At 41.8% G+C, this 22,133-nt stretch overlaps 2 protein-coding genes across 10 annotated transcripts in view; both read right to left on the bottom strand.

Annotated features, from left to right (window-relative positions):
* Nucleotides 1-15,091, bottom strand: part of Gle1 (GLE1 RNA export mediator) — a 36,135-nt gene extending 21,044 nt beyond the window's left edge. The window contains exons 1-2 of the mRNA XM_047525675.1: nt 14,909-15,091; nt 4,221-4,442 (exon numbers count right to left, since the gene is read on the bottom strand). Coding sequence (XP_047381631.1) covers nt 4,221-4,442; nt 14,909-15,007 — 321 coding nt within the window. The 5' untranslated portion in view covers nt 15,008-15,091. The remainder of the gene's footprint in view (nt 1-4,220; nt 4,443-14,908) is intronic.
* A 2,237-nt stretch (nt 15,092-17,328) lies between these two features.
* Nucleotides 17,329-22,133, bottom strand: part of Odf2 (outer dense fiber of sperm tails 2) — a 37,951-nt gene continuing 33,146 nt past the window's right edge. For 5 of the 9 annotated variants that reach the window (XM_047524747.1, XM_047524745.1, XM_047524746.1 and 2 more), the window contains exons 18-21: nt 22,032-22,132; nt 20,332-20,494; nt 19,774-19,899; nt 17,329-18,623 (exon numbers count right to left, since the gene is read on the bottom strand). In XM_047524747.1, coding sequence (XP_047380703.1) covers nt 18,435-18,623; nt 19,774-19,899; nt 20,332-20,494; nt 22,032-22,132 — 579 coding nt within the window. In that variant the 3' untranslated portion in view covers nt 17,329-18,434. The remainder of the gene's footprint in view (nt 18,624-19,773; nt 19,900-20,331; nt 20,495-22,031; nt 22,133) is intronic. The other 4 variants (XM_047524749.1, XM_047524748.1, XM_047524751.1 and 1 more) reach the window with 2 other exon arrangements.

Below are 22,133 nucleotides of genomic sequence, written 5' to 3' on the forward strand. Positions count from 1 at the left end.
GCAAAGGGGTATACGACCCAAGAAAGGTCAGAGCCTATCTTTTTTTTTTTGGTACCAGGAAATAAAGCCAGGGGAGCTTAACCACTGAGCCACACTCCTGGCCCTTTTTTTTTTTTTTGGTATTTTATTTAGAGACAGGGCCTACCTGAGTTGGTTAGGGCCTCACTAAGGTGCTGAGGCTGGCTTTGAACTCTTGATCTTCCTGCCTCAGCCTCCTGAGATTATAGGCATATGCCATCACAACAGGTCAGAGCCTATCTTTGACTTTTTCTGATGTAGCAAATTGTGAAGGTTCTCTCTGTCAGGAATACTAACCTAAGGTGTGAGTCTCAGGCTCCCATTAGCCAACATGCCAGAGAGTGTCTACTTGAAAAACAACCAAGCAGAATGAGGCAAAAAGGAAAGATGGAGAGGCAAAATCCTATTTATGGGTCACTAGATCAAAAAATAATGACAAGGTTGGGGTAGTGGCTCAGTGGTGGAGGACTTGCCTTGCATGCGTAGGGCACTGAGTCTGATACTCAGCACCATATAAATAAATAAAAGAAAGACATTGTGTCCATCTACAACTAAAAAAATTTTTAAAATAAATAAATAATGACAAGCAGAGAAAGAACAACAGTACGTATCGTCTAGATCTAATTTCAGATGCACTCCTAGACTTCCTGAACTAATTCCTCCCCCATCCCTTGGTTTACTTTAGTGGGTTAAACTGAGTTTCTGTTAAACCCCAAAAATTCCTAAATGATATAAACCACAGAAAGTCACAAAGCTATGCACAGGGAGGTCCCATGCACTTTTGATCCAGTCTCCCTTGATAGCATTGTCTTTCATAAGTACAAGACGACACTGAAAGGAGTAAGGAACTGGCAGTGGTACGATCCACTGAGCTTATTCAGATTCCATCAGTGTCACAGGCACTCATACTTGTGTACAGTTTTTTGCACTCTATCACGTGTTGATTGGTGTAAACACTACCACCCTCAAGATACTCAACTCATGGGCTGGAGTGTAGCTTAGCAATAGTGCATCTGCCTAGGATGCACAAGGTCCTGGGTTTAATCTCTAGCACTGAACAAAGAAAGATACAGCACTCTCTCCCCTCACCAAAGAGCTGCCTCAAACCGTACCTACATTTGTAGCCATGTCACTTCCTCCCCCATCCCTAAACCCTCCAAGTTGATAATTTTGTTGGTTAGAGAATGTTAAACAAGACAGAAGGTGGCATATGCCTATAATCGTAGCTACCTGAAAGGCTGAGACAAGGATATCACAAGCTTGAGGCCAGCCTTGGCAATTTAGTGAGACCCTGACTCAAATAAAAAATAAGAAGGGCTGGGTATATAGCTCAATGGCATAGTAACCCCTGGGCTCAATCCCCAGTACCCCCCCAACCCCCACCACACACACATATTAAACAAGGCTGGGTGTGGTGGCACCTGCCTATAATCCCAGCTACTTGGAAGGCTGAGGAAAAAGAATTACAAATTTTGTTTCATTTTAGTACTGGGGATTAAACTCAGGGTACTTTACCACTGAGCTCCATTCCTGGTTCTTTTTATTTTGAGACAGGGTGTCACTAAGTTTCTGAAGCTGTCCTCAAATTTGTGATCCTCCTACCTCAGTCTCCAGAATGGCTAGGATTACAGGGGTGTGCCACCAATCCCTGGCTGCAAGGCCCTGAGTTTAATTCACAGTACTGCAAAAAAGAAAAACATAAGAATGTTAAACAAATGGAATTATACAGGATATTAACTTTTTTTTTTTTTTTTTTTTTTGGGTGCTGGGGATCGAACCCAGGGCCTTGTGCTTACAAGGCAAGCACTCTACCAACTGAGCTATCTCCCCAGCCCCGGATATTAACTTTTGAGATTCATTCTTCACACAATAAAATGTTCTTAAAATTCATCCAGGCTATTGCATATATCAAAGATTCACTCTTTTTTATTGCTGACACTAAACAATCCCATAGTATGGATAAGCCACAGTTGGTTTAACATTCACCTGTTGTGGTAAGACATTTAGTTGTTTTCAATCTTTGCATATTATGAATAAAATTGCTAGGAACATATGGCTACAGATTTTTTTTGTGAATGTAAGTGTTTTTTTTTTGCGGTGCTGGGGATCAAACCCAGGGACTTGTGCTTGCAACGCAAACACTTTACCAACAGAGCTATCTCCCCAGCCCAATGAATGTAAGTTTTGATGTCTCTGGGTAAGTGTCTAAGAATATAACTGTTGGTTGTATGGTTAAGAGCATCTTCAGTGTGTAAGTCAGCCTTTTGTAGCTGTGACAAAATACCAGAGAAAAACAATATAAAGGAGGAACAATTTATTTTGGCTCAGAGGTTTCTGTCCTTGGCCACCTGGTTGCATTGTTTCCAGGTCTATGGTGAGGCATAGAGGGTGTGGTGGAGCAAAGGTGCTCACCTCATGGTGGCCAGAAAGAAGAGGGAAGGAGAAAGGGAGGGAGGGAGAGGGAGAGAGAGAAGGGAGAGAGGGAGAGAGGGAGGGAGGAAGGGAGGGAGGAAGATGGAGAGAGAGATGGAGAGAGAGAGGGAGAGAGAGGGAGAGGGAGGGAGAACGCGCACATACGCGCACAAGGGACCAGGGTCATGAAATGCCCTTTATGTGCATGTTCCCAGTGACCAATTCTCTACAACTAGGCCCCACCTCCTACAACTTCCATCATCTCCCAATAAAGTCATCAGCTATGAACCATAAATGGATTAATCCACTGATGAGGTCATGGCCCACATGATCATTGATGTGCTAGGGAACAAGCCCTCAGCCTTGGCTGAGTATGATGGTGTATACCTGTAATCCCAGCAGCTTGGGAAGCTGAGGCAGGAGGAGCACGAGTTCAAAGCCAGCCTCAGTAATGTAGCAAGGCCCTAAGCAACTCAGTGAGACCCTGTCTCAAAATTATAAACCAAAAAGTTGAGTTGGTGGGAAGGGCTGGGGATGTGGTTCAGTGGGTGAGTGCCCCTCGGTTTAATCCCCAGCACCAAAAACAAAACAAAAACCCAAAAAAAACCCCAAACATGAGTCTTTGGGGCACATTCCAGATCCAACCCATACCCTTCAGTTTTATGAAAAATTGCTAACCTCTTTTTTGAGGTATAGAACCATTCTGTTTTCCATCCAACATGTATGAATGATCCAGACTCTCCACATCCTCACCAACAATTTGATGTTATCACTATTTTTCCAGATGTGCAAATATTAGCTCATTGTGGTTTTAATTTACCTTTCACTAATAGCTAATAATGTTGAACACATTTTCACATGTGTATTTGCCATCTATACTGTCTTAGGTAATGTCTGGTCATAACACGTGCCTATATTTTTTTATTTAGAGAGGTCTTTATATATGCTAAACAGAACATCGGCACACAGGTAGTTTGCAACTGTTTTCTCACAGTACTTACCCTCTTCACAGTCTCTTGCAGAACAAAAATTGCCATTTTAATGAAGTCCAATTTATCAATTTTCCTTTATGAATTATACTTTATATTTTATTTCTAAAAGGTGTACAGTTTTATCTTTAAGTCAGTGATCATTTTGAGTTAATAGTTACAAAAGATATGAGGTTTATGTGAAGGTTGTTTTTTGTGTATGACGTTCAGTTGCTAAAAATATATATGTATTGGTATTGGGTATTGAACCCAGGAGCATTTAACCACTGAGTCACAACAGCAGTCCCCCTCCTTTTTTGTTTTTGTTTTTGTTTTTTTTTGAGACAGGGGCTCCCTAAGTTGCTTAGGACCTTGCTAAGTTGCTGAGCCTAGCTTTGAATTTGTGATTCTCCTGCCTCAGTCTCCTGAGCTGCTGGGATTATAGGTATGTGCCACCACACCTGGCCTGCTAGAAATATTTTTAAAAGAACCTGGCATGGTGGTGCATGCCTGTAATCCCAGTCCAGGAGGCCAAGACAGAATGATTCCAAGTCTGAGGCCAGCCTCAGCAACTTAGCAAGACCCTGCCTCAAAATAAAAAATAAAGGGTTAGGAATGTAGTTCAGTGGTAGAATGCCTATGGGTTCAATCCCTAGTACCACAAAAAAGGAAAGAAATAAAGATTTAAAAGACTAATTTTTTTTAAATGAAGTACTAGATACAAACTAAAAAATACATTTTTATGTAGAAGAGTCATGTGGTTCTTAAACACTCCAATGCAGTCGCCACCAAGTGTTCTGTCTTCAACTAATCACATTTTACCTGGGCTCCATTTGGTGTTGCAGGTGATGCTGGTGAGAGGGCAGAGTTTCCGATGGGAGATTTGGGAACTCCTGAGGGTTGGTCTAGGGCAGAAGCAGATCCAGAGGATGGTGAAGTCTCAGAGGGAACAAGATTGTCTTGCTTGTACGGTAGGATGTGATCTACCACCCATCCAGAGTAAGAGGACAGCTTGGGAAGAGACATGCATTCTTCTAAAACATCCTAGAAAGAAGCAGCCCAGGTTAAGCCCAACTTGATCCACTGATCCAAGCAAAATCCACTACATGCCTGACTGAACACTAGGGCCCAAATAAAAAAATACCAAAGACCCAAAGTAACGGCATTAACAATCAGGGATGAAAAGTATAGTTCCTTGATAATGACCCTGACAATTATTCTTCCAAAGAAAATATGACTATAATAACTCAAACTGCAAAAAAAAGGCATACTGTGCAAATATTGTCATTAAAGTAATCTAAGCCGGTACAGTGGCACATTCCTGTAATCCCAGCAGCTCAGGAGGCTGAGGCAAGAGGTTTGAGAGTTCAAAGTGAGCCTCAGCAACTGAGCAAGCTACTAAGCAACTTAGCAAGACCCTGGCTCTAAATAAAATACAAAGTAGGGCTGAGGATGGGACTCAGTGGTCAAGTGCCCCCGAGTTCAATCCTAAGCCCTGCCCACTCCCCAAAACACCTAAAACACTGGAATGGAATAGAACATGAGAGGAATTTTGAAGCAAACTTTCATAAACAAAATCAGTGGATTAGTCACTTTAATATACTGGTTGAGCTAGGAGCGGTAGTGCATACCTAATACCAGCAACTGGCAGGGGCAGGGGGCTAAGGCAGGAGGATCTTAAGTTCAAAGCCAGCTTCAGCAATTTAGCAAGGTCCTAAGCAATTTAGTGAGATTGTGTGTCAAAATAAAACATAAAAAGGGCTGGGGATATGGCTCAGTGGTTAAGTGCCCGTGGGTCCAATTCCTGATACCAAAATAAAATAAAATACTGCTTGAGCTGGGCATGGTAGCACATGTCTGTAAACTCAGTTACTCAGGAGGCTGAGGAAAGAGGATCTCAAGTTTGAGGCCAGACTCGACAACTTGGCAAAACCCTGTCTCAAAACAAAATCAAGGGGCTGGGGCCGTAGCTCAGTGGCAGAGCACTTGCCTAGCACGCGTGAGGTATTGGGTTTGATCCTGGGCACCACATAAAAATAAAACAAATTAAAAAAGACATATTATCTATCTACAACTACAAAAATTTTTTTTAAAAAAATTTTTAAAAAACGCTATGGTAGGGCTGGGGAGATAGCTCAGTTGGTAGAGTGCTTGCCTTGCAAGCCCAAGGCCCTGGGTTCGATCCCCAGCACCACAAAAAAAAAAAAAAAAAAAACCCGCTATGGTATACATGAATCTTAAAATCCTTACTCTTAGTCAAAGAAGCCAGTCACACAAAATATCATGATTTTGTTTATATGAAATGTTCAAAGTAGGCAAATATAAGGATAGAAAACAGTGCCTAAGACTGGGAATGGGGAAGATTAGGATGACAGCTAAAAGGTGCAGGGTTCATTTGGGGATAATGAAAATGTTCTAAAATTGTAGAACTGCACACTTTAAATGAATTAATTCTATGGTATATGAATTATATTCCAATACAGTTGTTTAAAGAAATGATCGCAAAACTTCTAGATCTCATCAATGAATTCAGCAAAAAAGCAGGCTATATTTCTCAAAATGGGAGCATACCAGGCATGGCCACCTACACTTTTCTGCTTGATGTAGCTTTCCAGGTGATACTTTCTTTTCTTTTCTTTTTTAATCACAGAAACCACAGTAAACTTAATTCCACAGATATGCTATTGATGAAAGGAGCATATTATGATCTAGTGTTGAAGTGGAACAGCCTTGAGCTAGACGTGCCCATGCGGTCTGATAGAGGTCTTTGCCTTTCCCTTGAAAACATGGAATATCCAGGAGCTCCCACTGTGACTTCACTAGTACCCTGGGGTGTTTCGACATACTGTTTGAGAACTGTGGTACAGGCCTCTCTGCTACCATCTTTTTTTCCTCTTAATCTTATGGCACTCCTTGATCATCCCCATTTTTAAGAAAATAGTTTTGGATCCAGCCATGTCCAACTGTTTCCTTTCTTTATCTTTAAACTCCTGAGTTTAAAGTAACTCTCAATCCACTTCATTATCCCACACTGCAATAAGCCTCTTGGTAAGTCAGTTTTGGCTTCCAGCATAGTCCATGGAAAGGTTTCCAATTCTCACTCCACCTCATTTCTTTGGTACTTAGAACCTTGGCCCAGGTTCAAATCATTGCCTCACTTTGACCATCTACTTTACCACCAGCTCATGTATGTGCCAAGTTTGAGAGAGAAGAATTTTCTATGCTTTTGACTCCTTTCAATACATTTACACTCCAGCACAACCCCAAGAAGATGCGTGCAAGTGTAAACTCCATTCATACAAAAGGGAACAGGCCAACCATAATGCCAAGGCATCAGAGGGAACAGAAAGAAACCTGTAGGTGTGGCTTGTCTCCCAGGTCCTGGGAAAGTCCAAGAAGCCTTGTTTCGTGTGGGTGATGGGGTAAATAAGTGGCCTGATGTGTTTGACTTTCAACTTTTAAAATTTTATTTTTATAAAAGTGAAACATTGCGGTTAATTGTAGATACTTTCGTAATGCAGAAAGAGAAAAATAAAAACTGATCTACCTGGGAAGCATTTAAAAAAAAAAAAAAAAAAAAAAAAGCAGGCAGGCTATAAAATCAACACGCGTAAATCTAAAGCGTTTTTATGCACAAGCGATGAAACATCTGAAAGGGAAATGAGGAAAACAACTCCATTTGCAATAGCTTCAAAAAAAAGAAAAATACTTGGGAATCAATCTAACCAAAGAGATAAAAGATCTCTACAATGAAAACTACAAAACATTGAAGAAAGAAATTGAGGAAGACCTTAGAAGATGGAAAGATCTCCCATGTTCTTGGATAGGCAGAATTAATATTGTCAAAATGGCCATAACTAACAAAAGTGCTATACAGATTCAATGCAATTCCAATTAAAATCCCAATGATGTACCTTACAGAAATAAAGCAAGCAATCATGAAATTCATCTGGAAGAATAAGAAACCCAGAATAGATAAAGCAATCCTTAGCAGGAAGAGTGAAGCAGGGGGTATAGCAATACCAGAACTTTGAATATATTACAAAGCAATAGTAACAAAAATGGCATGGTATTGGTACCAAAATAGGTAGACCAATGGTACAGAATAGAGGACATGGACACAAACCCAAATAAATACAATTTTCTCATACTAGACAAAGGTGCCAAAAATATACAATGGAGAAAAGATAGCCTCTTCAACAAATGGTGCTGGGAAAACTGGAAATCCATATGCAACAGAATGAAACTAAACCCCTATCTCTCACCCTACACAAAACTCAACTCAAAATGGATCAAGAACCTCGGAATCAGACCAGAGACCCTTCATCTTACAGAAGAAAAAGAAGGTCCAAATCTTCAACATGTCGACTTAGGATCAGACTTCCTTAACAGGACTCCCCTAGCACAAGAAATAAAAGCAAGAATCAATAACTGGGATAGATTCAAACTAAAAAAGCTTTCTCTCAGCAAAGGAAACTATCAGCAATGTGAAGAGAGAACCTACAGAGTGGGAGAAAATCTTTGCCACTCATACTTCAGCAATAGAGCACTAATTTCCAGAATATATAAAGAACTCAAAAAACTCTACACAAAGAATACAAATAATCCAATCAACAAATGGGCTAAGGAAATGAACAGACACTTCACAGAAGATCTACAAGCAATCGACAGATATATGAAAAAATGTTCAACATCTCTAGTAATAAGAGAAATGCAAATCAAAACTACACTAAGATTCCATCTCACCCCAATTAGAATGGCGATTATCAAGAATACAAGCAACAAAAGATGTTGGAGAGGATGTGGGGGAAAAGGTACACTCATACATTGCTGGTGGGGCTACAAATTAGTGCAGCCACTCTGGAAAGCAGAGTGGAGATTCCTCAGAAAGCTTGGAATGGCTCTACCATTTGACCCAGCTATCCCACTCCTTGGCCTATACCCAAAGGACTTAAAATCAGCATACTACAGAGATACAGCCACATCAATGTTCATAGCTGCTCAATTCACAATAGCCAGACTGTGGAACCAACCTAGATGTCCTTCAATTAATGAATGGATAAAGAAACTGTGGTGTGTGTGTGTGTGTGTGTGTGTATATATATATATATATATATATATATATATATATATATATATATATATATAAAATGGAACATTACTCAGCCATAAAGAATAATAAAATTATGGCATTTGCAGGCAAATGGATGAAATTGGAGAATATCGTGCTAAGTGAGATAAGCCAATCACAAAAAAACAAAGGACGAATGATCTCGCTGATAAGCAGATGATAACACATAATGGGGGGTGGGAGGGGGGCAAGAATGGAGGAAGGAGGGACTGTATAGAAGGAAAAGATGGGTGGGAGGGGTGGGGGTAAGGAAAAAATAACAGAATGAATCAAACACCATTACCCTATGTAAATGTATCATTACGCAAATGGTATGCCTTTACTTCATGTACAAACACAAACAACATGTATCCCATTTGTTTACAATAATAAATAAATTAAAAAAAGAAATGATTGCTCTTGTTCCAAGTATATATAAAGAAAACTTTCTTTTGTCACCTTCTATTTATTACTGCTGCTTTTAAAAAATATTGTAAATTGTTTTCCTTATTGCTAGTCTTTTAATATCATCACTGCTTTTGCAACCAACCAATAAATTGGATATATTCTATATTCTGTTTTCTGAATATGGGCATAAAAATCTAATCCTATCTGATTTTATTTTATATGCCCATTCCTAGAAACCATTTACCTGCAAATGAGCACAAAGGAAAAATTCAAAGGCAGAAGAAATTGTGACTTGTAAATATAAGTTCAAATGTATGTGAGTAAAAAAAATGTACCTGAATACAAGTTTAAGGGTAATATAAATTTAATTAATTTTCATTTGTTTAATTGACAAATAACATTGCACATATTTACCATATATGACCAATGTTTTGAAATATATATACATTTTGGAATGGCTAAGTCAGGCTAATTAACATATGCATTACCTCACATACTTATATTTTGTGGGGAGAACACTTAAAATCTACTCTCAGTAATGTCCAAAGATACCATGTATTGTTACTAAGTATAGTCACCATGTTCCAGTACAATAGAGCTCTTGGAATTTAAATAAATAAATAAATAAAAATAAAAATAAAAATAAAAATAAAATAAAAAAAAAGAACTGGGAATACAGCTCAGTGGTAGAGCACGCCTGGGTCCAATCTCCAGTGTTGTGGTTAAAAGACACTAATCTAGATGATAGGTTCACATCACATGTACAATAAACAGATATTCAACCCATGGTGGACAATGTGGGCACAAAAGCCAACATGCTGATATGTACACTATAGTAAGGAGGCCAATATTAAAAACATTGTTGGGCTAGGGTTGTGGCTCAGTGGTAGAGCACTTGCCTAGCATGCATGAGGCACTGTGTTCGATCCCCAGCACCACATAAAAAACTAAATAAACACAATGAAGGTATTATGTCTATCTGCAATTAAAAATACATTAAAAAAAAAAAAAACACTGCTGATGGGCTGGGTTGTAGTTCCAGTGGTGGAGCACTTGCCTCACACATATGAGGCACTGGGTTTGATTCTTAGCACCACATATAAATAAATGAATAAAATAAAGGTCTATCAACATCTAAAAATTTTTTTAAAGTAGTATGATGAACTCTTTAACAAGGCTGTGAGCAAATTGGTACAATTGTGCATTGGTGACTAGAAGGCAAATTGATACACCCTATGGGGTAGACTTTGGCAACATATATATAGAAAACTACATCTGGATTTACTTTTTTTTTTTTTTTTTTTTTTTGCGGTGCTGGGGATTGAACCCAGGGCTTTGCGCTTGCAAGGCACTGGATTTACTTTTTACCCAACAATCTCATTCCCAGAATTTTATCCTAAAGAATAATTTTTCACACACAAAAAAATACATATGCACAGGCTTATCAAAATACTGCAAGTTACTGGAATCAAGCTAAATGTGCAGACTAGGGGAGAGGTTGAATGAACTATGGGACTTCCATACAACAAAATATGTAACTGGAAAAAAACCATACTGATACAGAGTGATTTTTTTAGAATATATTAATATACTAGGTGAAAAAAGACAACTACAAGTTACCTATACTATTTCATGTAGAAAAAAAATAAGAAAACATATCTATTTGTTTTAAATATCTTTTAGTTGTCAATAGACCTTTATTTTTTTATATGTGGTACTGAGAATCAAACCCAGTGCTTCACACATGCTAGGCAAGCACTCTGCCACTGAGTCACAACCCCAGCCCAAGAAAACATATCCATTTGTTTACTTTCCCAAAAAGAAACAGGAGCCTCACAAGCACAAGGCCCTGGGTTCAAATCCCCAGCACTGCCAAAAAAAAAAAAAAAAAAAAAAAAAAATCCAAAAAGAAACAGGAAAGACAAACCAAAACCTGATTAGATTGTTTACCTAGAAGAAGTGGATGTGAATTCATGGAAGGGATGAAGTGACTTTTTTTGCATAGTTAATATTTTATAATCATCTTAATGTTTCACATATTCAAAATAAAATAACCAAATCAACAAAAGTGATAGAAAAAAGTTTAAATGGAATGCAAATCAAACCAAATAAATAATTATATTGGCAAGAGGCAGGAGTGACGATGGAATTAACCTGAGTAACTTGCATTTCTTCTGAAACAGGTCTATGATGCCCAATCTGGTGTTGAACTGTGGGCTCAAGGGATCCTCCTGCCTCAGCCTCCCAACTAGCTGGGAATACAGGTGTGTGCCACTAAGCCCAGCTACCTATATAACTTGTTTTGTGGTGCTGAGAATTGAATCCAAACCCTTGTACTCACTAGGAAAGCTCTACCACTGAGCAAAATTCTCAGTCCTTTCTAAACAACTTCATTTCTTATTTATTTATTTATTGTGGTATTGGTGATTGAACCCAGGGCTCCTGAATGCTAGGCAAGTGCTCTACTGAGCTATGTCTCCAGCCCTTTTTAAATTTTATTTTGAGTCAACGTCTCACTAAGTTGCCCAAGTTGGACTCAAACCTGCGATCTTCCTACTTCAGCCTCTAGAGTAGCTGAGATTAGTGGGTGTAAACCATGGTACCTGGTTTTGAAAACTTTTCTATTTATTCTAGAGTTCAGAGAATGAATAATTTATGGTTTTATTTGTATAAGTGTAAGTGTGTGTGTGTGTGTGTGTGTGTGTGTGTATACATATATATGTATGCATATGTATATATTTATGTATTTATATTTGCAATACTGGGATTGAGCCCAGGCACACTCTACAACTGAATTATATCCTCAGTCTTTAATTTTTTTTAAATTTTATTTTATCCAAGCTGGCTTTGAACTTGTGATCCTCCTGCCTCAGCCTCTGGAGTAGCTGGGATTATACCACAACTGGCATTCCCAGTCCTTTGGTTGTTTTATTTTGAAACAGGGTCTTTTGTCAAATTTTGCCAAGGCTGGCCTCAAGCTTACAATCTGCCTGCCTCAATCTCCTGAGTAGCTAGAATTATAAGCATTTACCATTTTGTCTGGCATAAATCTATAGTTTTAAAAACTGGAGATACTGCTAGGTACAGAAGCACACCTGTAATCCCAGCAACTCAGGAGCTGAGGTAGGAGAATTGCAAGTTAGAAGCTGGTCTGAGCAACTTAGCGAGACCCTGCCTCAAAATAAAAAGAAATTTTTAAAAAAGGCTAGGGATCTGGGCACAGTGGTGCACACCTATAATCTCAGCACCTTGATAGGCTGAGGCAGGTGGATCACAATTTAGATAGAGGTCAGCCTCAGCTACTTAGCAAGGCCTTCAGTAACTTAAGACCCTGTCTCAAAATAAAACAAAAAAAGGACTAGGGATGTAGCTCAGTGGTAAAGTGCCCCTGGGTTCAATCCTACAGTACTAAACAGAAAGAGAGAGAGAGAGATAAGGAATATCATGAATTGTTTATGTGTATTGAAATAGATACAGATGGGTATGTGTATGTTCACAAAATTCTCTAGTAGAGGTAATAGCACATCTAATGCTAGAGTTTGTCTTCTAACTACAATTTTACACTAAAGGAAAACAAGTGTCCTTGCAGAAAAGGCAGGTTCCAGGGCTACAGCTAGAAAAATACAAGATGAGAATGGAACATCTTGTTGTACAAGAAAATAAGGAAGTACTAAAAGAATAAAGAGTTCCTTTTTTCCCTCTTCCCTTCACATGGAGGATTTAGAAGACAGGAACCAAGGATTTGGGAAGGAGGGTGAATGGAGATCAGGAGTGTGCATAAGAGGACATCAGAAGAAACAACCAGACTGGCTAAGAGACAGGTACAATGAACTAAGTAAGTAAATAGTATGTTGAGAATAAGAGGAACCAGATTTCTCACTGCTAAATAACATATTTACAAACATGAATGGGGAAAGCTAGAAGGAACCCTGAGGTACTGAAAGTGGAGGTTATTGGGGTTATTGGTATGAACTCATGGTTGTAATATATATGGACACGCAAACAGAGAAATGATTATAAACTAGGCTCAGTGGTGCACACCTGTAATCCCAGCAACTGGGGAGGCAGAGTCAAATGTATAGTAACCTAGCAAGCCCTGCCACAGAATGAAAAGGAAAAAGGGCTGGGATATAGTTCAGTGGTAGAATGCCCCCAATTTCAATCCCCAGTACGAGAGAGAGAGAGAGAGAGAGAGAGAGAGAATATTATAGGTAATATATGTAAGAGTTACTTCCTAGCTTCTAGAAGCAATGGTACCCAAGCAACACAGAGCATACTGAGCTGCCCAATCTTTGATTCGTAAATACCACCCTCCACTTCAAAGAAATCAAGTTTATCAGGCCTATAATCCCAGTTACTTGGGAATTGGAGGCAAGAGTACTCTAAGTTCAAGGCCAGCATAGTCAAGTTAGCAAGACTCTGTCTCAAAATTAAAAAAAAATAAAAAGGGCTGAGAATGTAGCTCAGTGGTAGGGTGCTTACTTAGCATATATGAGACCCTAGGTTCCATCCCCAGTACCACCAAAAAAAAAAAAAAAAAAAAAAATTGGAGAAACTACTGAGTCCAGGAACAGGGAAAATACACCTTATGACTGGGACACTTTATTGTGCCAAAAGAAATGAAAACATATTAAAGGAACACAAGAGGTGAGGAAGAGGCTCCTGGGTGTAGCTCCTCAGTTCTAGAGCACTTGCCTAACCCGTACAAAACAATGGGTTGGATCCCAAGCGGAGATTGGTGGAAAGGGAGGCTTCCACTGACCAAATGTGAGACATTTAAAACAAAAAAAATAAAAGAATAATGATACTAATAGATTACAACTTGTTGAATAAAACAGGAACCCATGAGTCCATATTGATATAAACAATCAGGGGAGAAGAGAAAGCTCTTCTTTTTTTTTTTTTTTTGTGGTGCTGGGGATTGAACCCAGGGCCTTGTGCTTGCAAGGCAAGCACTCTACCAACTGAGCTATCTCCCCAGCCCTAAAGCTCTTCTTTACAGTAAAATGCCAACTAAAAAATAGAGGGAGCAGAGGAGATAACAAAAACACCATTTGGCAACCTCGGAGAGGTAACTGATTCAGGAGGAAAACATCAATGAATGCTCAGATTGGAGAGCGGAGGTTTAATGAGGAAAAGAGATAATGGTGTAATCTCTGGAAAATCTCCCTGCAAAATATTAATCAACTATAAAAGGGAAAATGATGAATTAGGTGGAGAGACTCAGCAGATACCAACGTGAGCAGGTGATCAAGGTGAGCTTCATCAGTCTTGAGGGGGATTACATCTGTGTACATTACATCTGTGTAATCACATGACTTACTGAGAACACAGTATCATTTCTGTGGCATTCCCGTCAAGAACGCACAACCTCGGCCTGCTGGTTTGAAAACCCCAGACTGGAAATCAACCTACACAATGTAAGGTCTACATTCTTTGAAACTGTCTGGACATCAAAGGCAGGGACGGAAGTATGAGACAGGACGACAACCTACCTCTAGGTAGGTTACCCGCCACTGGTGAACAGGGGTCTGCTCTAACCGGCTCCACCTCCCCCGACTCTGCACACCACGCTCAGTGACCACGCCCCCACTAACTTAACAGATCCGCCCTATGGCCTCTAGACATTCGGTAGTTTTGCCGGCAGTAAGTGAATCAGTGGCCATGTGATTCACTCTCCGCTACCCCTGGAACTCCCGGCGCGGGAAAATTAACAGAGGCGGAGAGGCCCGGGTTGCTTTGACAACAGGATAGGGCAGCTAACTTTGGCTGGGATGGCAATGACGCCTCAGACCGAAGAGCACCTCTGAAGTGAGGCAGCCCCTCGAGCACCCAGAATAGGCGTGAGGGACACGCAGCCACAGCCGTCAAGAAATGCACACAGGATGCTAGAACGCCCGGGTTTCCCCGCGCAGGGCGTGCCCAGCGCCGGGGAAGAGCAGGGCCCCGTCGCCGGCGTCGGCAGGGCCTACTCTTCGCGGCCGCCGCTCACCTCGCCCCGCAGCAACCAGTCCCGATGGTAGCAGAGGCGACCTTTGCTGGAATTGCGCAGCGCCTGCAGGGTCTCCCAGCAGCGACCCTCGGACGGCATGGCCAGTCCTGCAGCAGCTTCCGAGGCGCCCCTGGTGTCAAAACAAGCACTCGAATCAGCCTCCTGGAAAGGGCACCGACTTCCGCTTCCGGGGCGCGCACGCTGCGAAGGCAGTGTAACCCCGCCCCTAACAGCCCCAAGCCACGCCCCCAGGGCGCATGTGCAGTGTTGGGTTGTCAGAGGTCCCAAGTGCAGAGACAAGTGAGGCTTTGCGCAAAATCCTGCGCCCTTAGCAAGGATTTGGAGAAACTGCAACACTCACACTGCTCGTGGGAATGTAATTTGGGGCATCGTTCGTGGATCACAGTATGAAGTTCCTTAAATGGCTAAGTAGAGGTAAATTTCTCCCACGTATAAAGCAGAAAAATCATACCCACGCGAAAAATTTTATATAAATGTTCATAGCAGCCGTACATTTTATATAAATGTTCATAGCAACCCAAACATTCATCAATTGGTGACTGGATAAAAGTTATTTTATATCCATACAATGGAATTATTCTGAAGGAAAAAAAAAAGTTCGGATACCTACTACAACACAAACTTTATAGCCAGTCACAAAAGGCCACATAATTCCATTTATGTGAAACGTCCAGAATAGGCAAATCCGTAGAACATAACTTTATTAGTAGTTGCCAGGGGTGAGAGAGGAGCAGGGAATGGAGTAGTGACTGCTAACAGGAATGGGATTTCTTCTTGGGGTGATGAAAATGGTCCAGAATTAGATAATGGTGATGGTTGCATACCTTGGCAAATATGCTAAAACCACTAAAATTTTTTGGTACCTAGATTGAGCCCAGAGGCACTCTACAACTAGGCTACATCTTCAGTCCTTTTTTATTTTTTTGAGACTGAATCCCACTAATTCATGTAGGTGGCCTCCAACTTATGCTCCTCCTGCCTCAGCCTCCTGAGTAAGCTGGGATTCAGGTATGCACCACCTAACCTGGTGAAATATTTTGTTTTCTTATTTTTTAAAACAAACTCCCTGGGCTTTTTCTAATAAAATATTTTACAAAAAATTAAAAATAGAACATTGTTGGGAGAGACCTCCAGGAATGGACCCCAAGAAAGACCCTTCCCTCACCAGTTAAACAGTTTGGCCGTGTATTCGTAAGAAATAGAAAGTCCAGTGGTCCATTTTCAGAATACAGTATTGAGCCTTAAATGTAAAATTTGGGTGTAAGATCCAATCAGAGCTATTTTGATCTTCCTGTCCTGTATCCAATCTAGCCATTTTAACTATAACCCTTCCTTTTGCCTTCCCCAAGTTTTAAAATGAGCCAATCATTGTAACTCTGAGTTCCTCCTATCAGAGCAAGGGGTAGTGCTGCATTAGGAATAAAAGCAGACTGCCTAAGCAGGCTTGCTTGCCAGACTTTGTTATGTAGCATATCCTTCTGCAGGAGTTTGCCTTAAGTAACTTCTGAGCACATGCCTGATTTATTGCAGCACCTGGATATTTTAACAGTGCACTGAGGATGTTTTCACTAGTTTTGCAAAAATAAGAATACATGTGTGCACGTTTAAGTTTGCGAACTGTCCTTTCTTGTAAGTTCAAATCCATTTATGTTAAGGGTATAAAAAACAGGCTCAGTTTTGTGGCAATGGAAGCTTTAGTTTTTCAAATGAATTTCCTTTGAAAAACTGAAAGCTGGAAAGGACAAATAAAAATGCCCATTCACCAATTGATGGTGATGGGTTTTCAGGTCTTTGAAATTCAGATGCTGTGGGGCAGGGTGTGGAGGGGATTGTCTTCAAGGACAAAGAAACCTCTGGAGTTCTGGGTGTCACTTAGGGTGACTGAGATGGCAAGACCCAGGACCAGAAGGCCATCACCAGCTAGAAGAAAGCTAGGGTTTAATGTCAATTTGTTCTCTTTGAAGAATTTGTTCTTGCCAGGCATGGTGGTGTACACCCATAATCCAAGTAACTTGGGAGCCTAAGGCAGAAGGATTTCAAGTTCAAGGCCAGCCTCAGCAACTTAGCAAGGCCCTAAACAACTCAGTGAGACCCTATCTCAAAATAAACAGGGCTGGGGTAAAGCACTCCTGGGTTCAATCCTAGTACAAAATTTTAAATTTTTACTTTATATTTTTTGGGGGGTGGTATTGGGAATTGAACTCAGGAGCACTTGAACACTAGGCCACATCCCCAGCCCTATTTTGTATTTTATTTAGAGACAAGGTTTGAGTTGCTTAGCACCTTGTTTTTGCTGAGGCTGGCTTGTGATCCTCCTGCCTCAGCCTTCAAGCCACTGGGATTACAGGTGTGCACCACTGCACCTGGCTTATTTCTTAAAATTTTTTGTTTTTGTTTTTGTGGTGCTGGGGATTGAACCCAGGCCCTAGCACATACTAGGTAAGCAGTCTACAATTGAGCTACATCCCAACCTGTTCTTTTTCTTTTAAATGTAGGAAAATGTGAATAAAAATGGTTTGTGATCTTATAATTCAGAAACCAATTCATGTTTTATTTTTTTAACCAATTCATATTTTATAAGCACATCCCATCCCTTTCCTAAAGCAGTCTGCCTAAAACATTGAGCAGTGCCTTAACAAAGTACAATTCCTCTGGACATCTCACACGTTGAAATGTGAAAGCACATGAAGGAGAAAGAACCAACCTGGGCTGAAATCAAAAGCCTGATGTTTCATATACTAAGTACTTTGAAATCATTTACTAGCTCTCTCTCTCCTGTATTTTACTTATTTTTAAAAGAGGGAGGGGAGTGGGTGCTAAAGTAAATCATCCAAAGAAGTCAAATAACTAATTATAAAAACATTTTGTAAAAAGACAAAATATTTCAAGAATAAATGCATTCCAGAGATACAAAAAGAAAAAAAGCCCAATGTGATTGGGATCGTGCTTGTAAAAGGACAGATGGACATGAGCCTCTATGTGGATCTACTGTGAAGTACTTGGATGGAGGCAAGTGGTTTCAAGGAAATTCAAGCATGAGAGATTTCACTGCACCTTACCATACCCATAAGAAAAAAACCAAGTGAAGATGCTCACAACCCAGGAGGGGCTCCTGCTAGTTCAGATCAGAGAAAACCCAAGACAGAGATTCCTAAAAAGACAAGGGCTGGAGAGGGACTGGTCCAATCCAAACATTCTCTTGGGAAAGGAGAATCTTGGCAAAGTCATGGTGAATAAAAATCTGTACCCCAGTGCAGTAGTAAATTTAGGGCCCGTCAAGGTCATTAGAAAATTCTACCAGGTAACCAAGGGAGGAGAGAACCAAGTGCTTCTGGCTTCATCCCCTGCTGTTTTAGGGGCTCTTCTGGGTCAGTAGCTAAGGACAAGACCCTAAACACACTTCATCACTGCGAGAGAGGAAAACCAGCAGGTTTTCCAGCTATGGCTTGGCAACACCTCAGTTGCCAGGGCACTAGGCAGGGCTCCAGGCCCTAGACAGGTGGCCTCAAGGAGGAGGAGATCGGGAACGAATGGGAGAGCTTGTCAGGTAGGAGGTATAGGGATTCTCCCCAAACACATTGGCATAAGAGGACTTGAGGAACTGGACATAGTTCTGCATGCTGCGGTTAGTGCTCTCCGACTGCTCCAGACGGTCTTTAAGGTCTTGCAGCCGGCTCTGGTAGCGTCGGTCCGCCTAAGAGAAGAAGCCAAACGTGGGCAGAGTGGGTAAGTCATCTGAACAGGCAAATTGGACACACAGGGACTTTCTTAGAGGGTGCCAGGGACTGGAAGAGGTGCATGGGAAGAGATTGCTAATGCATATGGGTTTCTTTTGGTTTTCTATTTTTTAAGGGACAAGACCTGAAACACCTGAACTTCAGTGATCCTCCTGTCTTGGCCTCCTGAGTCGCTGAGACTATAAACGTGTGCCACCACGTGGGGATTTTCTTAAAAAAACATTCTAAACAGCCAGGCATAGTAGTGCACACCTCCAATGACACAGGAGGCTAAGGCAAAGGATCACAACTTTGAGGCCAGCCTCAGCAACTTAGCGAGACCCAAAGCAACTCAGTGAGATGCTGTCTCTAAATAAAAAATAAAAAGGACTGGGGATGTGGTTCAGTGGCTAAGTACCCCTGGGTTCAATCCCCAGTACAAAAAGAAAAAAAAAAAAAAAAGGGCTGGGGTTATAGCTGAGTGGCAGAGCGCTTGCCTAGCATGTGTGAGACACTGGGCTGAATTCTCAGTACCACATATAAATCAATGAATAAAATAAAGGTCTATCAACATCTAAAACAAAACAAAACAAAAAAACCCCAAATATTCTAAACTTAGATTGTGCTGGTTAATTCCACAAGTCTGTGAATATATTGAAAATTATTTAATGCTACAGTTTGAGTGAATTTTTTAAAATATTTTTTTGTAGCTGTAGATAGATAGCATGTCTTTATTTATTTTTATGTGATGCTGAGGTTCAAACCCTGTGCCTCATACATGCTAGGCAAGCACTCTACCACTGAGCTATAGCCCTAGCCCCAGTTTGAGTAAATTTCCTGGGATATAAACACCTTGTAAAGCTGTTTCTAAAAAGAGGGTTCTACCTAAGATAACCTTTAGAGATGGGAAAAAAACACAGAACAATGAAACTATGTGAGGTTCATAAAAACAGTTTGAGGGGGCTGGGGAGATAGTTCAGTCGGTAGAGTGCTTGCCTTGTAAGCAACAAGGCCCTGGGTTCAATCTCCAGCACCCAAAAAAAAAAAAAGTTTGATCCAAACACCTCCCCCTACAGGCCCCAGAAAGCTAGAATCTCAGTCTTATTGCCCATCCCCAGCCTGACTCACATCATCACGGGTCCGTCGCAGCTGGCTAAGTTCAGTTTTGGTCCTGCTCAGTTGGGTCTCAAGGTCCAAGATTTTGTTCTGGGCTGCTCGCTCCTTGGACAGTGCCTGCTCCTTGGTTTGTTCCACCTGCACAGAAGGCAGAGAGGTAGGGCCGGCTCACCTGACATGGGGAACACCTGGTAAAGATAAGGCTGGTCTCTCTCACCACCTGGTTCCAGACAGCACTTGCATGTGGGCGCGGAAAGCCTATTCTGGAGCCTCAGGGCAAGATAACCATGGGGTCTGCTCCTGCAACCCAGCTGTACTGCCCACCCTTGCCCAGTGCCCCATGAGTCATCACCTGAGATCTAGCAGACCTATCTGAGCCCCAAGAGGGCAGAAAGTAAATAGCAGTCATGTATAGAAAGTGCTGAGCCCTCTACAATACTCATTTGATTCTAACAAACTAATGAGGCAGGAACTACTATATACCCATTTTTCAGGTGAGGGAGTAGGCTCAAGAAAGGCTCGGTCATTTGCCCAAGGTCACATAATGTTAAGAACGGAATTGAGACTGACCTGCCTCCTGGCATCTTCAAGGGCACTCTCCAGCTGCCTTGCCAATGACCCACATTCCCGGGTTTTCTCCTCCAGCCGCAGCTGGGATTGGTGGATGGCTTCCTCCCTCTTGGCAATTACCTGGAGGAACTCGACATTCTGGGCACTGGTCGCCTCCAGTTTCCTAGGTGAAAGGATTCAATCAGATCCTGTGCTAACCCGCCTGTCTTGTTCCACCCAGCCAGGGGGGCACCGATACCCCTGGACTGGGGGTCTCATCATGCCAAGAATCTCCAAGGAGCCATGGGAAGAAACCAAAAGAAATCTGCAGGTTAGCAGGGCGGCCATTGCGCTGTGCAACTGGAGCAGCTGTCAGAGAACAGTATGAAGAACAAGTTCACACCAGGCGTGCGCCGTACTCATGCACATCGTCAAATGGAGTACAGCACCTGCAGCTCACCAACAACCAGCCATTATCATCCCTGCTCCAGAGATGAAGGAACTGGGCCTCAGAGAGGAGAGGTCACTGGAAGCTCAGCAGGCCTGTCTGTCACCAAAATCTGTGCCTTCAATGTCGGCTATTCATGGCTGTCTCCCTCAGCAGAGAGACTTTGGTTGAGCACTCAGCATCTCATGGGACAGCAGAGTGGGGCAGTCATGGCCATCCATGGGTTCACACTCTGTCCCCACTGCCCTTCCAGATGCCTTCCAATTTAAGGAGTGCTGCAAGTCCTCAGGGAGCTAGCTGCATTTTCCAGGCCAGCAGGGGTGGATCAGAGGTGAAGTGTGGAAGGAGATCGATCACTCAGGTCCTGCTCTCCATTTACAGATGCTGATGCAACTCTGGAGGCAGCCAGCGACAGGTCTAAGTCACAACTTTGGTGGGTACCAGTCACAGCCTCTCCCCAGCCCTGTTTCCTTATATTTAAATTGGAATACCAGCTAACAAATATATACTAACCTATAATGAACATCTCTCTATGCCAGGTAATATGCTTAAGCCCTCTGCAAGAATGAAGACTCCAAGTTACTCCATCAGCTAGATTACTATCCCTACCTTGATCCTTCCTCAAGATGAGGAAACTGAGGTACAAAGGAATTAAAAGATTTACTCAAGTTCACAATGCAATTACATAACAGAACTGGAACCCAAGGGCAGGGCTTGATTCTGAAAGGAGTATGCCTCACATCTGCCTCCAACAGTCCATATATAATAGAGAGGAGTCAGATCAGAGTGGTCGTGAGGAAGATGATCGGAAACACAGGGAAAAGTGAGAGAAGTGCCCATCCTCCTGCTGCAGTGTCCTGACTGCTCTTTTCTAAATGGCTGCTCTTTTCTAATTGGCCAATTTGCTTGGATGGAGGCTACCTGTGTGTATGTTGCTGTGGATAGAATCCAAGGGCCTCCTTCATGCCAGGCAAGAGCTCTATCACTGAGCCACATCCCCAGCCCTTGAGCTGCCTTTGGAATAGGTGGTACCTTCAGGTAGGCTGACCTTGGTCACACCATCAGACAGCATCCCTCCAGACTGAGATCCCCTTTCTCTCTCCCAATGAGGCTTACCACTGGAACAGAAGCAGCTTCTTCTCTGAGGTCTGCCTAGCACCTTCCAGGGCCTTGAGTCCCTCAAATACTTCCGCACACTAAGCACAAATCAGCTAAGTGGCCGAAAGTCTCAGGTCCTAGGAAGAGGACAGAGATGGGACCAAGTGCCTCTAACCTCTCCAGTTCATCCACCTTCAGACTCAGCTGTTTATTTTCCTTCTGGGAAGCCTGATGTTTCTCTCTCGCCATCTCCAGCTTGTCCCCCTGGTGTTCGATC

Source organism: Sciurus carolinensis, chromosome 14 (assembly GCF_902686445.1).
Source record: "Sciurus carolinensis chromosome 14, mSciCar1.2, whole genome shotgun sequence".
Taxonomy (NCBI): Eukaryota; Metazoa; Chordata; class Mammalia; order Rodentia; family Sciuridae; genus Sciurus; species Sciurus carolinensis.